Source organism: Brachycentrus maculatus, unplaced genomic scaffold (genome assembly GCF_059751285.1).
Source record: "Brachycentrus maculatus isolate JH-2025_06_01 unplaced genomic scaffold, ASM5975128v1 h1tg000061l, whole genome shotgun sequence".
In the NCBI taxonomy this organism is placed as follows: domain Eukaryota; kingdom Metazoa; phylum Arthropoda; class Insecta; order Trichoptera; family Brachycentridae; genus Brachycentrus; species Brachycentrus maculatus.
In genome coordinates, this window is record NW_028280815.1 from 2,596,670 (window position 1) to 2,615,762 (window position 19,093).

Genomic DNA, 19,093 nt, shown 5'->3' on the forward strand with positions numbered 1-19,093 from the left:
GTCGTACGCGTCGTCGTAGTATCATATTTGATATTTCGCTCACTCCTTTCAAGAACGACATAAATCAAAAATCGTCAATTTTCAGTTGTGCATGATTTCGGAATGGGCAGAAAATGAACTATATCTCAGCAAAAGCGGCATATTTTTAACTTAATATTTACCCGCTACAGGGCAGAAAGTGTTGTTTTTGCATTTTGAAGAAAAGGTATTGTTTAATTATTTTTTTAAATAAACTAAATATTTTTCAAATGGAGAAAAAACCTTCAGATTTTACCTAAAAAGACCTGTTGCACAGTAAAAAGTTCAATAAGTGACTTGGTATTTCTTTTTAATATATTGTTTTATATTTTTAAACTTTAAAAACGTTCTCCTGAAAAATCAAATTTTTTGATTTATGACGTTCTTGAAAGGAGTGAGCGATTTGTAGACTAGATAACTGCAGTATTCTAACAATTTAAGGTGGCACAAAATTTATCATCCAATTTTGTTTTTGAATAACATATTTTTTTGTTGAATAATGGAAATCTTTGCGATTTTTTTCTGTCAAGTTAAAAATATGATATCCGTTATGTGGCTGCCGCCATTATACCGCGGTGATTATATTATATAACGCGGGTCAGATATACGCCACCCTCAAACTCGCATTACAAGCGACTTCCACTGCACAAATATTTCTCTGTGCGACAATGGACAGCCCTGATATAAAATATAAAAATATCATTTGAACCCATATTGTTTTCCATGCACTGAAATTCCTTATGCCGCCATCTTTTTTTATTTAAAATTTTGACAGTTCGTTCCAATTTGAAATTCAAACGAAGATGAACTGCGCGCCCGTCTGCGCGCAGGAGCTGGCCGCGCACGCGCCGTCCGCGTCGGTCTGGTTGGCGCCGGCCGCGTCCTCCAGGTCGGGCGAGACCCGCAGCCACTTGCCGTGGCAGTGCGGCGCCGACAGCGCCGAGAAGCGGGTGGAGCGCGCCGCCACGCCGTGCCCCTGACACCGCCAGTGCAGGCTCTTGCGCAGCGCCTCGCTCTCGCAGCGCACGCACACGCGCTCACCTGCGACAGAGACGAAGATGAAAGCGTGGACGCCAAAATGGGCGACATCCCAAGTTCTTTATTTACAACCCTTATCCGCACCCAAAGGTGCATAGGGCACTGCATCGAATTGACGCGGCGTTTTATTGATCATTACTTACATGAAGGCAAGGTGATCACTCTCGCGCTTCAGGAACCAGTCCAGGGTAATATTAAATAAATATTACAGTGTAAAATCACTAATATTTATTTTCACCCCCCTGGGAATTGAACCCGGGACCTCCAGCACGGTAGCTTAACACGCTGACCATTACACCATGGAGGCGGACAGATGATGATAAACAGCAAAATCAATCTACAATAAATAAACTTCATCCTCTGTTTTCCACGGAAAGAAGGGGAAGAGGTATACACTTCATCTAGCAGTGGAGGTCAGAGGGCTCATAAAGAAGAAGAAGAAGAAGAACTAACTACCCCCAGTAGGGAATGGCAGAGAGAAGAGAACCCCACAACACTCTGTTTTTACAAACGTTCTTCGCCTCTTCCGCGTTCATACATCTATTCATAATGCTACAATAAAAAAACTGCAAGCACAACATTTTAGCTTGTATAAGTTGGTTTTGTATTATGATGTGTTGTTTTGTATGTATTAGGTAACTTTTCTCGTATGATTAACATGAAATAATTATATTAAATAAAATTAATATCACCATTATGAGTGTGTCCAAATACTTGTTCACAAAATCTGGATTATCTCCAATTACAGGAGTTATTTTCATATTATTTTTTGACATCTCATCAAAGATGAAGAAGAATATTGAAGTCTGGGCATTTAAACCAGCCTATGACGGTCGTCAGCCTCTTAAATGCCCAGAATTCCATATTCTTCTTCATATTTGATGAGATGTCAAAAAATAATATGAAAATATATATCACGTTCTTAATGTTTTTATTTATATTTTTTTTACAAATTTCTTCACATAAAAAAATAATTAAACCATATCAGATAGTTTGGTGGATATCTCAAAATTAAAGAATGTAATTTTAAATTTCAAAAAAATAAATAAACGTAACTAAGTAACATAAAAAAATATTAAAAAATAAAGTTAAAGTGATCCTTTTTGCTGAAAAATTTTTCCGACGTCGTTCGTCTTTTTTTAAAGCCTTAAGGATTTTTAAGTAAATTATTTTACAGCTCTTAAAAGGATCTTGATCCCAGAATCGTTGTTTTTGTCAAGGAAAAGAGTCTCTCCTGATGCCATGAAAGCTTCCTGAAAAAGGTTTTCAAGATCCCTTCGAGTGGGACCGATTGTGTACTTCCGGATGAATGGCCACAGGATATTCTCATACAATGTTTCTTTTAAATATTTTCCCAAATGCTATTTAGTACATTTTATATTCTAGAGAGAAAATGGTTGTTTAATTTGTTATACAGGGTAACATAAGCTTTCAAATATCGACTAAAGAGTTACAACGAAGGTTAAAAAACCAAAATATATTTTTCTTAAAAATAATTATTAATACCATAATATAAAACGAAGAAGTTATCGAGATGGGAAGAAAGAAATAAGAAGTTAGACTTTTATATATATAAATATATATATATATATATATATATATATATATATATATATATATATATATATATATATATATATATATATATATATATATATATATATATATATATATATATATATATATATATATATATATATATATATATATATATATATATATATATATATATATATATACATAAATATATATATATATATATATATATATATATATATATATATATATATATATATATATATATATATATATATATATATATATATATATATATACATATATAAACATGTTCTGTCCGCCTCCATAGTGTAATGGTTAGCACCCTCGGCTACCGTACTGGAGGTCCCAAGATCGATTCCAAGAAGGAGTCAAAATAAATATAAGTGACTAGCTGTATTTATTTGAATACCATAGTTTAAAAACTTTTTTTACAAACCTTCCTGTAGTGGTTTATATTGGCTCTCCTTTCTGCAGGCTTTGGAAGCTTTCAGGACTTCGAACTCTACGCAGTATCTAGAAAAATTAAAATAACAAAGAGTTAAAAATTAAGATAGAAGTGGAATGCATTAATATATATCATGTGTAGTTTCATCCATTTTTAATTAGTTATCTGTAGAGTTGAGAGGAAAACCAGATCATGGAACAAAGGCAAAATGAAAGAATGAGTTAATGTTCAAAAGTTGATATATTTAGGAAAGCGCTTCTGAACTGTCTAAAAATCTTATTTTGGATTTAAAACCAACTAGTTGAAAATAATTTCTTACAATTTATTGTGACACGTGTTTTGACATTTTCAAACACCGTATGTGAAGCTTATTCTATGTTTTAGAGTTGGGTCCTTGGGACGTTGAAAGTTAAAGATGCTGTTTCTTATTTTTATTTAATATTAATTTTAATTTTATTTTTTATCACTGGAACATAGGCAAACACGTGTCACAATATATTTTAAGATGTAGTGGTATTTACTACGTAAAATTTAAATTAAAAATGGATAGATTTTACTACAAAGTGAATGCGAATCAATAGTTGAAAACATTTTTAACCAGCTGGTTTTAAGCCCAAAATAGGATCTGTCTACATGATGTGTGGCCTGCTTATCATATTGTAACTATATTATTTGTTTATACGGCATTAACTTTGTGGAATGAAATGTCGATAAAATCACTTATTGAGTTTCCTTTTAAACACACGATTAGTTTCGAAAACTATAGTTGCTGTCATCGACAGGTGAAATAGTAAAAGAAACTAGCAAAAAAATATTCAGGTTTATCTCATTTGACTCACATATACTTGAATAATTACACTCCGTCAAAAACAAAGGTCAAGTCATGAGCAATATAGAAAATTTAGAAAGACATAAAAATTAAATTCTGATAAAATATTAAAAAGTAAAATACTTATATTATTTATTTATTTATTTATTTATTTATTTATTTTTATTTATTTTTATTTTTTAACATCTCATCAAAGATGAAGAAGAATATGGAAGTCTGGGCATTTACGGGGCTGACGACCGTCATCGGCTGGTTTAAGTGATCACTTTACACACGTGTAACATTCACCAATTCTACCCATTATTGACAACCACACTACTCAAATTCTTGGAAGTTCTATATATATGAACCAATTTAGAAACCTTGTTCTTGAATCACTAGAACTTCACTAGAGACATCTATTGGTGAGATGTAAAGAAGGTTTTTACTAAGCAGAAACTCTTATATTAGTATGTGAGGTCCGAATCCTGGATTATAATCACACACATGAGAAACGCCAGAAAATACCATTTTCATTTTTGTTTAAGCTTATAATTTGACCAGATAATTTATTTACAACATTTTGAGTGTGTCCAAATACTTGTTCACAACCAGCCGATGACGGTCGTCAGCCCCGTAAATGCCCAGACTTCCATATTCTTCTTCATCTTTGATGAGATGTTAAAAAATAATATGAAAATAACTCCTGTAATTGGAGATAATCCAGATTTTGTGAACAAGTATTTGGACATACGCAAAATGTAGTAAAATACTTTTCCTCAATACGTCACCATTAGTATCTAGGTTTCCTTTTACCTAAAGTTCCTGAAATTGAAGTTCGGTTCCTGAATCCCCCCCTATTTATTTATAACACTTCCAACCTCTTCAAATGCCTATATTATTTTTGCTCGTTAGCTTTACTAATTACCTGTCGATAAAAACAATAGTTTTCGACACTAGACGTGTGTAATGAAATAAAACTCAATAAGTAGTGTTATATAAGTATTTCATTTATTTTTTAAATATTTAAACTATAAATATTTTTAAAAGACTAAAGTCGTAAAATAAATACATAAATATTATATAAGGCGCAAAAAATGAGGACTATCTCCTATCAAACATGCTGAAAAGGCTAAATATTATCAGACCATTAAAATATCTGAATACAAATTTTAACATTTGAAAGGAGCTTATCCCTATTATGCTCATTTTCGGCATATTTGAAAAGGTTCATCGCTCTGAAAAAATCTCAAAATTTCGGGATAATAACATCTTAAGAAGTCCCGAAACATCCATTCACCATCTTCTTTATTTCAGGGCCGAAATCATCCCCTTTGGTAGCCATTAAAAAGAAGGCTTTCCTTGGGGTGAAACGTGTTCAAAGGCTGTATTCGGGATTAATATAATGCACGTAGTGATGTGCCGCCTACTCCGAAATTCCGGGAATCGGGAGTAAAATTTCCCGGTCAGAGTTCTGGTTACCAGGGAAGTTACGTGAAACAGAGTCGCCATATTCAAATTAGGTTTGGTGGGATGAAAATGCCAAGGGCTTTTTTTTCTTTTTTTGAACAATTCGTTTTTTTCCTATTTTGTTTACCAATCATAGAACTATAGTTTCATTTTTTCTCAGATTTTAGTTTTAAATCGGTGAGGTGGTTCAATTTATGAGGCAAACATTTGCCAGTAGATAGATGGAAAAAGAATCAGAGGAAGACTTGGCATAATCAGGTTGTCAAATAATTGAAAGCGGACGGGTCAGGAGTCGAAATAATCGTCGGGTATGTATTTCGTCCGCCTCCATACTGTAATGGTCAGCACGCTCGGCTACCATTCTGGAGGTCCCAGGGGGTTCAAAAAAATATAAGTGATTTTTTTCACTCTAATGTTTATTCAATATCACCCTGGACTGGTACCTGAAGCAGAGGACTGATCACCTTTCCTTCATGTGTTAACGATCAAGATAACACTGCGTTAATTAATATGCAGTGTCCTATGCACCACTGGGGTGCGGATAAGGGTTTGAAGAAGAGAAGAATGTATGAGGAGATGCATGAATATGGAAGAGGCGATGATGGTGTGCAAAGACAGATTGGTGTGGCGTTCTATTCCCGTTTCCTACCCATTTGGGGAAGCGACGTGATGGTCGGTTAATTTACTTAAAATACATGATTGAATCATAGCGAGTTGTAAAGGAATTGAGTATAAATCAATAAATCCTGGATATAAACACTGAATCCAGATAATTTGCAGAATCCGGGAATCCTTCTTTCTCCGGGAACAAAGTACATCACTAAATGTAGGCGATGTACTCTTTGAATCGGGATTTTCTTATAAAAGCTGGGCCGTGACGGGAAACGTACCCTGTGATCCATACGCTATGAGGACCACCGATCTAAAAATGTATTCTTAATCCCATTGTTGAAAAGGTCACGTTTGGATTTAATACGCAAAGCGGTTTGACGGAGAAAAAAATTTGATCTTAAAAATACATTATTATATAAACGATGATCTATCCATTCATGACAATACAGCGCAGGTTTAAAATCAGGTTTAATCGTTTCGCAGATTTTACTTTGCAGTTTGTATTATTATGAAATTCTAATGTTTTATAACATATCGCTCATTCCTTTCAACAATGTCATATATCAAAAATCGTTAATTTTCAGTTGTGCATGTTTTTGGAATGCCCAGAAGATGTACTATATCCCAGCAAAAGTGGCATATTTTTAACTTAATATTTACCCGCTACAGGGTAGAAAGTGTTATTTTTACATTTTGAAGAAAAGGTATTGTTTACTAATTTTTTTAAAAATAAATTTAATATTTTTCAAATGGAGAAAAAACATTCAGGTTTTACCTAAAAAGATCTGTTGAACAGTAAAAAGTTCAATAAGATGCTTGATATTTATTTTTAATCTATTTCATTTTATTTTTTAACTTTAAAAACGATCTCCTGAAAAATCAAGTTTTTTTTTATATATGACGTAGTTGAAAGGACTGAGCGATATGTAAGTAGCTTTATAGCCACAAATGGATTCTTATTCTATTTTTTTTATTTGATCATGGGGTCGATACATCAGCACAATTCGCGATTTCGACCCACTTTCTTTAATTGGATCAATCTGAAATTTCGAATAATTACCGTTTTTTACAGACTGTTAGTTGCAATCTTATCTTCCATAACTATTTCCATAATTCAGGTGCATTTTATACTCAAAATTCATATAGTAATGAAAAGTATTTGATATTAAATATTCGGCAGTCTAATGGCCATGTATTCAATACCGCGGGAAACCTACCTCTATCTGGTAACATTTAGTGATGGGAATTATACATAGAATAAAAATGTTGTCATCTACATAACACAACATTTTAGCACACAAAAACACACTACAATTATGTAATGCCAAGGATTCCACAAGAACCTGAAAATTCCATAATAATAATATTTTTGAAAAAAAATTATTTTTCTAAAAAACTGTTAAGAATTACGGTGTGTCTTATAGCCTGTATCGTCTTATGTATAATATCTAAGGAAATTATTTTTTAGAACGTATTATAAAGAAAAAAATCTTTAACCCCAATTTCAAAATTGTAAGCACGGAAACATCAAACCCCTGGCTTATATGTACTTTCATCGTTTGACAGACGTTTAAAAACAACAAAAAAAGTTGAACGTTGTACATAATACACGATTTATTAATTTGTTTCGATCATACACATTTTGACAATATTGTATCCACCATATCATTTTGACAGTATTTTATTACCCCTTACCTTAAAATAACTCTATTAAATTAAAAATAACTATTTAAAATAACTATTTATTTATGGAGGTCCGGGGTTCGATTCCCAGGGGGGTCAAATAAATATTAGTGATTTTTTCACTGTAATATTTATTCAATATTACCCTGGACTGGTACCTGAAGCGGAGGGCTGATCACCTTTCCTTCATGTGTAAACGATCAAGATAACACTGCGTTTATATGACGCAGTGCCTTATGCACCATTAGGGTGCGGATAAGGGTTAAAAAAAATATTTAGAAAAAAAACTTATTTTTTCAGTAAAAAAACGGTGTTTTAACGATTTATTTAAATTCTGGACCATGGAAGCATTAAAACCTTAAGCATAATGGATGATAATGCCCATGATATTAAAAAATAAAGCAGTTTTTACAAGACCATTTTTGAGTTTATTTTTAACACAACTACATAGTTCCGTGAACTTGTAAATATCCAGACTTCCATATTCTTCTTCATCTGTGTTGAGACATGAATAGAAGTATAGAAGTGTATGTATTTGATAGTGCCGTTTTAATAATTCGAGGAGAGGTAAAGCGTAAAATGCGAAGTAGGTAACTGAAATGGTTTCGTCAATTTACGACGGAGGATTGAACGAAATTATAATGAAGACACCACCCGTTGGTATTGTTTAATATTATAGAGTTTTTGTGTTAATATAAAGGGAACGTTCGAGGAGATATACTTTATTACGGTTGACACATAAAATTGTATACGAGAGATGTGATAAGAAAAATAAGTCGATAGCGTCCGAAACAACGTGATGGGAATCTTGAGGGTGACTTAATTTTATCAATGTTTGCAGATATTGACAATATGTATATGTATTTATGAATATATATATGTATATATATATATATATATATATATATATATATATATATATATATATATATATATATATTTATAAATATATATATATATATATATATATATATATATATATATATATATATATATATATATATATATATATATATATATATATATATATATATATATATATATATATATATATATATATATATATATATATATATATATATATATATATATGTATATATATATATATATATATATATATATATATATATATATATATATATATATATATATATATATATATATTATTTATATATATACATACATATATATATATATATACACATATATATGTCCGCCTCCGTAGTGTAATAGTCAGCATCCTAGGCTACCGTTCTGGAGGTCCCGGGTTTGATTCTTAAAGGGGGGGGGTGATTTTTTCCACTCTAATATTTATTTATTTCACCCTGGACTGAAGCGGAGGGCTGATTGCTTTTCCTTCGCGTGTTAACGATCAAGATACGATAGACCACTGCATCGTATAAACGCAGTGTTATCTTGATCGTTAACACATGAAGGAAAGGTGATCAGCCCTCCGCTTCAGGCACCAGTCCAGAGTAATATTGAATGAATATTAGAGTGAAAAAATCACTTTTATTTATTTGACCCCCCCTGGGAATCGAACTCCAGAACGGTAGCCAAGGATGCTGACTATTACACTACGGAGGCGGACAAAATATACATATATACGTAACTTTTCATTAATCGTGTTGTTTTTAGATTCTAATGACGACATTCCTCTTTTGGATGTAAATTCATCAGATTTTTTTTCAATGTTTAATTACGTTTTTGCCTCCCTCGTCCTTTGCATCCCCTCGCTCCTGCATCCCTGGTATCTACCCGTTAGGAGTCGCCTCTCCCGAGAGAAGCAGATTAATCACTCGATACTCGGGGGAGAATTCTCGACAAAAATAGTAAATACAATTAAATGGGGAATCTTACTGTTTCACAGCGACCGAATATACGTATTTCTACATACATCTATTGTATAATAAGCCCAGTGGACTGAAGTCATGATAAAAGTATAAATAAAACATTTTTTTTACCACATTAGTATTGTTATGACTATTTTATTTATTGTTTCGGCATTAACTTTGTGGTAAGACATGTTACAATGATTAAAGAAAACACTTGTTTTTTACCACTTGAGTTTTATTATAGACTACATGTTTCAGAAGTTAAACTTCCATCATTCAGGTCTGTATAATACAGACAGTTATTATACAGTTTTACAGTTATTAAGAAAACACTTGTTTTTTACCACTTGAGTTTTATTATAGACTACATGTTTCAGAAGTTAAACTTCCATCATTCATGTCTGTATAATACAGACAGTTATTATACAGTTTTACAGTTATTATACAGACTTGAACGATGGAAGTTTAACTTCTGAAACATGTAGTCTATAATAAAACTCAAGTGGTAAAAAACAAGTGTTTTCTTTAATCATTGTTATGACTAGTTTTGGCAGCTACAAATGCTTTCATCTACGGGTTTGAATATAAAATTTAAAAATAAGTATACGAGTATATTATACTTTACTCGTTTATCCATAGATGGAAGCATCGGTGGTTTCCGAAACTAGTAATAATGTAGTACATTCGTTAGAAAATGCCATAAGTAGACGAAATATTAATTTATATGTGTTTTTGTTAATAAAATACAACTTAGTAGACTCAAAAAATCTGTGTTTGTTTTAAAAATTAATACATAATACTCAAGTGATAAAAAAATGTTTTAATTATAATTTCTTCATCTTTGTTGGGGTCGGTATCAATATAAATAATTCTTAAACGGACAAACCCAGTTTTATGAACAATGGTTTAAACAGAATGAAAATATTTTGAATAAAATAACTAGTCATATTCAAATCTTGTTTCAGGCGTCTCCCAGTATGTAAAATAACGCAGGAAGAACCTTACATACATTTTATGAAGGTTCATGATAATTAAAAACTTTACTCAACTCAACCATATATATAGACTCAACAAAAGATTATTACCGAGAACTCACATGTGAAAGAAGGTATAAATTAAAAAGTAAGTACACAACTTGAACAAATTTGAGGAGTGTTGTTGTCAATCATTGGTAGAATGGTAAATGTTAAAACTAAACTGTAATGTGATCACTTTGTTAAGATTTTGACAGATCGTAAGCCCCGTAAATGCCCAGACTTTCATGTTGTTCCTCGTCTATGTTGAGATATCAAGAGACAACAATTTTGTAGTTGACAAATTTGTTTTTCCCAACAACTACAGGGAAAATAAAAGAGGCGTCGGAAGACCTCAAAAAAGATGGTCTGACAACATAGCCGCTGTGGGGGGTAGAAACTGGCTACAAGCAGCAACCGACCGAAGGAAACGGAAAGATATGGAAGAGGCCAGTAATCGAGAACAAAATGTAAGGAAGAAGAAGAAAAACCTTAAAGAAGAATAAGCGCCTTTGAGGTAGTATTTTACGAAAATGGCGGTATATAAATCATAAAAAAATATTATTGTTATTATTAAGAACAAGCACAGGATTTAACCCTAGGGGATTTGGGATCATTTTGGATTCAAGAACACCTTTCGTGATTCGAGATATCATACAAAAAGCACAAATAAAAAGTACCTGACCGATAAAAATTCCTTAGCAATATTTCCCGAAATCCCGGATCAGACGTATTTCGCATATAAATAATTCATTTTACACGCAATTTATATAGATGATATCTACTGAAATCGGGAAGGGCAGGCTCCCGAGACTTGCAGATAGGTAGGAACTCCCGCTTGCTTGGGCGGGCTAGGTAGGTACCTACTGCCTCACCAAATGAATTTATTTTCCCGGTATTATCTTTTTTCGCGCTGGCAACACGCAACGTTGAATATTAGCGGGAAACATTAAGTTTCCCGCGTTTACTTGAGATAAAATATATCGACATTGAAAAGCAAAAATAACGTAAGCAATAATATTAAGTAATAATAACGTAGCTATCATTTTTTTTGATAACTCAACATAGATGAAGAAAAATAAGGAGATCTGGGGATTTACAGGGCTTACAACCATTATAGGCTTGTTTAAGTGATCACTCTACACACACGACGTACTTTACACACAGCCCAGACTTCCATATTTTTATAATTAAAATGTAACTTGGTTTTAAAATCGGTATATTTATCGTGATTTTAAAACAAAATTACACTTTAATTTATAAATCACAAAGTTAGTTCTTCAAATATAAATTATTTTCCATATTCTTCTTCATCTATGTTGAGATGTCAAAAAATAATGTTTTTTTCATTACTTGTCTTTTAAAACTTTAAATGTCAACGTAACTGGAGTGTAAGTATCACTAAATATATGGATGTAGAGAAAGCTAGGAGTATATTTTATGACAGATGATGTGGCGTTCCATGCGCTCTGCCTACCCCTGAAGCTGAAACATTTCATACTAAATATTACTTCGTCTTTGTTGAGACAAGTTTAAAGAATATACTTAATTGACGAGAAAATTTATGTAGTTAATAAATATCCTCGATTGACACCCTTTTCACGTGCGAGTTCTCGGCACCATCAATGGTTGAGTTGAGTATATTTAAAAGAAAGAAAAAAAATAGTAGAAACCTTCATGAAATGTATGTATCCAGATATCAATGTTCTTCTTCTTCTATGTTGAGTTATCGATATAAAAAGAACTCCCATATAGACGAAATCCAGATCTGTGAAAAGAGCTTAGGACATACTCAAAATATTGTCCATAAAATAATAACTAGCCAAAATATAAGTTTAATAAAAATTTCAAGTCTCTTAGTATATAAAATAATTCGGAAATAATCTTACATACATTTCATGAAGGTCTGAAAAATAAAAACAAAACTAACTGAACTCAACGATAGATGGTGCCGAAGACTAGCATTTAAAAAAATGATTTTTTTCAAAATGACAATTTCATAAATTTGAGTAGTATGGTTGTCAATTATAGGTAAAATAGTGAATGTTACAGTGTATAAAGTGATCACTTAAACTAGCTTTTGACAGGTCGTAATTCCTGCACATGCCCAGACTTCTACGTACTTCTTTATCTATGTTGAGATCTTCTTTATCTATTTTGGTTGGTTGGAAGATATTGCTACTTAGCAATAAGCCTGGCAATGTACATTTTTTTCTATATACGAAGTAAAAATAAATAAGTAAAAGATATCAATATCAAAATAATTATCGAGTGGACAAAATCCAAATTTGTAGATAAATATTTAGACACGCACGAAATATTGTTTTATACATTTTTAAGATTAATTTTTCTTGCATTATGTAGTGAAGTAAAAATTATAAAAAATTGCGATCGGAATTTATATAGGAGGCACTGTTAAATTGTTGTTTTTTCAATATTTTGTTCTTTGTTTGTTCTAAATTTGTAACAAAATTATTGTCACCTTTGTGAACGTGCGCGCAGTTGAATATAGGTAAGTTTCTCGAAGGCTGTGGTTTCATTTCGTTTGTCATTCATTACATTACACAGTCAAAATATTAATTATATTTAGTTATATGACCGTAATTCTTCAACAATTTCAAATTCGTGTCGGTAGTGTAGTGATTAGCGCGTTTGACTGCGTTACGTGATCCCGGCGTGTGTTTAATTTACCCATATTTAATAACCCTTGCCGTAGTTCTGATTCAAGACGGATCGCTTTTTTTGTACTTTTTGTTTAAAATACTGGTGTATTATACGATGCAGTGCCCTATGCACTATTGAGTGTTGGTAAGAGACATGTGAAGTGTAAATAATTCGTGAATTCGCTATATGTCGGTTATTTTTCTGGGTGTGTGATATAATATACGAGTACGAAGAATTTTATTCGTTTTCAACGCTTTTTCCTGATGTCACAGTTACATGTTTGAAACGTTTGCTGGAAATTTGGGGTGAGCAATATTTTATTTAAATTTTAGGTATAGTTGAATTTATCTTTGTATTTACGAAAATACGATACCATAATTATGTTTCTAAATCGTCAGTTGGTCTTGTATCGAAAAGTCTATGCAAAAATATTAATAAGTCTCTCACCCACTGTATTCTCATGTCGCTCACTCCTTTCAAGAACGTCATAAATCAAAAAACTTGATTTTTCAGGAGACCGTTTTTAAAGTTCAAAATATAACACAATGTATTAAAAATAAATATCAAGCCACTTATTGAACTTTTTACTGTGCAACAGATCTTTTTAGGTAAAACCTGGAGGTTTTTTCTCCATTTTAAAAATATTAAGTGTATTTAAAAAAATAATTTAACAAAACCTTTTCTTCAAAATGCAAAAACAAAATTTTCTGTCCTGTAGCGGATACATATTAACTTAAAAATATGCCTCTTTTGCTAGGATAAAGTATATTATCTGGGCATTCCGAAAACATGCACAACTGAAAATTGTCGATTTTTGATTTATCACGTTCTTGAAAGGAGTGAGCGATAGTAAAATTTAAAAAAATAATAATTATTATATTTTTTTCTTATCGCTTTACCTTTCAAAAACTGTTTTTTCAAAACCATATACTGATTGATTTTGAAAAAAAAATTTTTTTAAAAGTTCAATTACGTTAAATGTTATCAGGGTTTAATTGAATTGCGGGCTTTTGAATAAGCGCCTTAAAATTTAAAGTTAACATAGGATGGATCCATATATTAATTGAATACATGTTTCTATGTGCATACTTAGATTACATACATACAGGTATGTTATATAGCCAGATGTGTATCAATATACAGGGTGTGTTCCAAACAGAGTTACTCGGGCGTTACTTGGACGCAGGCGGATTTTGGGGGGTGATTTGAACGGGTTGATCGGAGAGTATGCAAATACGGCTACCATTCATGCAGTACGTAACACATTGTGGCTTAACCCTCTCAGACCTTAATTAATTCCGGATGAAATAAAAATGTAAAAATATTCCAAAATTGATATGCGAAAAATATTCATTTTTTTTAATTTTTCCGACATTTTTTTTTATATTTTTATTTGAATAATGTATAAAATTAACACCGAATTAATTTTTCTGAAAAAAAATCTATTCCGATTATTTTTAGTGTGTCCAAATGTTTGTTCACAAATCTGGGTTTCTCCACCTGGGATGTACTTTGAATTTTTGACATCTCAATATGTTAATATGAAGTAGAATATAGAAGCCTGGGTATTTACAGGCGTTACGACTTGTTATACTGGCGTACGGGACTCTGCTAAATAAAACCTTTCTAAATCTTATCATAGATGGCTGTTTTGAACTAAATCATGTAACGTCATGAGATTGATCATATATGGATAACTTACATTTATTTTAGTTTGGTTGACAATCATGTGTAGAATGATGAATGTTACAAGTGTGATCACTTAACCAGCCTATGATAAGTTGTAAGCCATGCAAATACATTTACTTGACTACAATGACTACCGTATTATTTTTCGATGACTTCCGTATTATTTTTCATCTACATTGAGATGATTTTTTTTATTGTTTTCAAACAAATAAGGGTTTAGTAATTTGAATATTATAAAAATTTTCATATCTTTATTAAAATCGATTATCTTTAATTTATGATGAAATATCAATTAATAAATTTTGATATAAATAGCTCACATTTACCAATTGTTGTATCTCAAGAAGTAGATTCAAATCCAGTTTTTGTGAGAAAATATTTGAACACTTAAAATATTTGAATTTTTATTATATTATATGCATGAAGTAATAATGGTTGAAGTTTCAGTAAAAATGATTAAATAAATCATCCCTTCTTCGTTACGTTCGGCAATTAGTTCTGGTGTGTAATTTCCAACCCTTGCAACTTGGTTCCATAGTCAGGCAGACAGTAATATCCTGTAGATATAAAGTGTAATGTATACGTTATATAGGGTGATTTCTAAAGAGGTATACAAATTCATATTTTCCGCAATAAATTTATAGCGACACCCGCCGTGTAGTATGTTGCGTCATCTTGTTGAAACCACAGCTCTGTCACATCAATGCCATCCAACTGAGGTACGAACATGGTTCTGTGGCGCTTGACCGTAATATTCTGACTGACAAAGTCTTTGAAAAATATGGGCCAATGATTCCACCTGCCCATGAAGCACACCAAACAGTGACTTTTTTTGGATGTAAGGGCGTGTCGAGAAAGGTTTCTGAGTTTTCTTCACTATAAATTCAATTCTGGTTATTGACATAGCCATTTAACTCATCGGTGACCAAAATTTTGCGTTGAAAAAGAGGATCAAGCTGAATATTGTTTTCGGTCCATTCACGAACCTACGACGCGCATAATGGACATTCAGTCTATTCATAGTGAAATGACAAAACGTATTACACTACTAAACGGACTACAAATCAACTGTCAACTGTCAAATTGACAGTCTGTAGAAATAATTTTGACAGTTTAAAAACCAAAAAAAAACCCTATACTACTACCATCACACTATTTCACCCAAGGGCTAGGCAGAGAAGATGGGATGCCACACTCTACTGTCCTGACATACACTCCTAGCTTCCTTCACATTCACACATCTATTTAGTCATACATGCCCTCCGATTACGCAGATTTTTGATACCACCAGAAAGGTTCTGATTGATCTGATCGTGCCAAGTCTTTTCGGCCGTCCTCGTTCTGTTCAGTCTATTCATGGTGTAATGGTAAACTGTACTACTAATCAACTGTCAACTTTCCAATTGACAGTCTGTAGAAACAGTTCTCTAAAAAAACACCCTATGGTATACGAGTACTACCGCTTGCGTCTGTGTCATTCATTATTCTTCTTCACACATTTCCCAACTAATTAAATGACAACCCACTGCGATGTAAACTCGGGAACGTAGATAATGAAAACTTGCGACCTTTATTTCGGAAATTTTACCTCCTAACCCACCCTTTATGATTAATAAGGGTATAATTATTTCAACAATGGAGAAAATTAGAAATTATTTCAGCCGGTCGTATACCCGGCAGTGAATGGAATTCACGTACAGCAAATAGGAAATCAAGATATAATATAGATTAAAGATGTGACTAATGAGTCCTTTTTTTAATGATTCGGTTACTACATCGGAATGGTATTCGTTGCTTTCTCGGTTTATGTTTGTTTCCGGTTAATTTTTTGATGATAAATTGTCAAATATATTATAAATAATCATTATAGGTGTCTCATCTTGATATGACACATCTTTTGTTCTTTTTATATGAGAGAAAATGGAAGTTTCAGCATCTCAGAGCTTCCAAATGCCAGGTCGTAAGCCGCTTCCATCTTCTTTCATATAAAAATAACGATTGATGTTTCGTATCAAGTTGAGGCACCTATAATATTGACATATCCGAAGGGTAAATAATTCAGTGTCTGATACAGTATAAAATATTTTTAGGAGCTAGAAATATGAAATTCATAACTAAATTTGTTCATTGATTGGCGTGATTAGCTTGTAAACGATCAAATCCAAGAACCGACTTATGTAACGACTTCTTTTGAAGAAGTCGAGTATCCCTATATAGTCAATATAGGCGAAGTATCCCTTCATATGAGAGAATATCGAAGTCAGGGGATTTACAAGGCTTACGAAATGTCGTTGGATGGCTTAAGTGGTGCCTATAAAATGCCCGTATCAATTATATTATCGTACACAGCTTTGAAAAACTGCACTTTGCAAAGGCCTTAAATAGCTGTATACACAGTTTCGAGAATAAATGTCTACGATAAGTGGTCTCTCACTTCGTTCTTCCCAAGAAAGAACACATTTCATTCCTCTCCATAACACATCATCCTTCAGTAATTCCTTCTCTGTCCAAGCGGCCAGACTATGGAATGAATTACCTCTCCGCGTAAACAAATGCACCTTCTCTAATAACTTTTAAGAAACATCCGAGGCATTACTGTTCATCAAACCTCCTCCCCTAGTTTTTCCCTCTACCTCCTTCCCTAAACTCCCTTTTCCCTTGCCATCCTCATTATCATCAACTTATAATTTATAAAAAGTTAATTGAAGAATGAAAAGTGACTGAAAGAATTTAAAAATAAATGTCTAAGTTACTGTAAGGAAATGTAAATATATAAAGATGATGTAAATGTATATAATAGTTTATATTAGTTTTAATATAAGCTAACTTAAGAAATAAATAAAAAAAAAAAAAAAAAAAAAAATTTATTTCAATGTCCAAGCACTGTCTACCCTCTGATTGCAAACAGCTATATATGATATCAAACCTTTTGACCAATATCACTAGTCTGTTTTTGGTTAGTTTGAAGATATAGCTTTTAAGCAATAAGCCCGCCAATGCACTTTTTTCTTTTGTTTACATGAAGTTTAAATAATAAAAAGAATAATAATAAGTATTTGCGAGGAACGACGAAATAAGGCGTATATATCATTTAAAGATTTTAAAAAAATCAACATAAAATTGACACTTATTTTTTATTTTGTTACCTTATTTTTCATATTAGAAAATTAAGCAAAGGCACTCGCGATAAGTATGCGAATGAATCAGCCAAGAGCAGATTCAGCTGAGAAAGAATTTAGCACGTTTAGTGTACTTTTAATGCGTTCTTGCAAATGGCTATGGGAGAGCGAGAGTATGCTCGGCGTAACGGAAGTGACTTCATTACGGAAATTGGGCGGAAATCCGTTACTTGATCGTGTGAGAAATGAGGAGATTAGAGAAGAATGCAGGGCGAGACAAGATTTATGAACAAGATAAAGAAGGTGGCCTATTATTCTCGGCGTCTTACTAATGTACTACGCGCTGAATAGGTGGATTAGTACCAAGGACGTGTGATCGGGACATAACAACATATTCTCATTCTTCATCTCAACATAGATGAAGAAGAATATGGAACTTTATAAAATAAATTAACCACTTTCTAATTGGTACATTTTTTCTCCAACCGGCTTCGACAAGAACCTTGTCATAATCAGGGTTTAACATGTACCACAATGTGCCACAAAGTATTTGCGAAAAACATTCAAGAAAGAACACGGAAGTCTGTGTATTTACAGGGCCAGACCTACAGGGTTTGGGTAGTGATCACTTTACAAACTCGCAACATTCACCATTCTACCCATGAATGACAACCAAACTACTTAAAATTTTTGGAACTCCTACGTTTATTTAGCAGAAATCCTTTCATTCAGATGTATGGAAGATCCTAACCAGATTATTTAACATACTGGAAAACGCCTGAAAATATGATTTTTCAGTTTTATGCAGCTTTTACCAGTTATTTTATTCATATCATTTTGAGTTTTTCTAAATACTTGTTCTCAAATCAGTTGAAACCCAGATTTAGTGCACAGGTATTTGGACACACTCAAAATGTTGTCAATTAATTGTCTTTCATTTCATTAATTTTTAACTTTTTTTTAAGTTACATTTTTTATACAATTTAATACAACTTCTATACATTTGTACTTAATACAATCTTAAAATTTTAGTTGCACTGAGACTCTTCAAAAAAGAAACTGAGCTCTTGTGCTTGGAGAGGGACTTTTTTCTCCTTTTTTGTTGATTATGATATGTTTTACATAAAAAAAAACAGCTT

The 19,093-nt window shown here is 32.3% G+C and overlaps 1 protein-coding gene across 1 annotated transcript in view; it reads right to left on the reverse strand.

Annotated features, from left to right (window-relative positions):
* Positions 1–339: 339 nt before the first annotated feature.
* The window catches only part of vex (somatomedin B and thrombospondin type 1 domain containing protein vexed), a 183,976-nt gene continuing 165,222 nt past the window's right edge, over positions 340–19,093 (reverse strand). Inside the window, exons 5-6 of the mRNA XM_088256450.1 lie at positions 3,053–3,129; positions 340–1,059 (exon numbers count right to left, since the gene is read on the reverse strand). Coding sequence (XP_088112576.1) covers positions 812–1,059; positions 3,053–3,129 — 325 coding nt within the window. The 3' untranslated portion in view covers positions 340–811. The remainder of the gene's footprint in view (positions 1,060–3,052; positions 3,130–19,093) is intronic.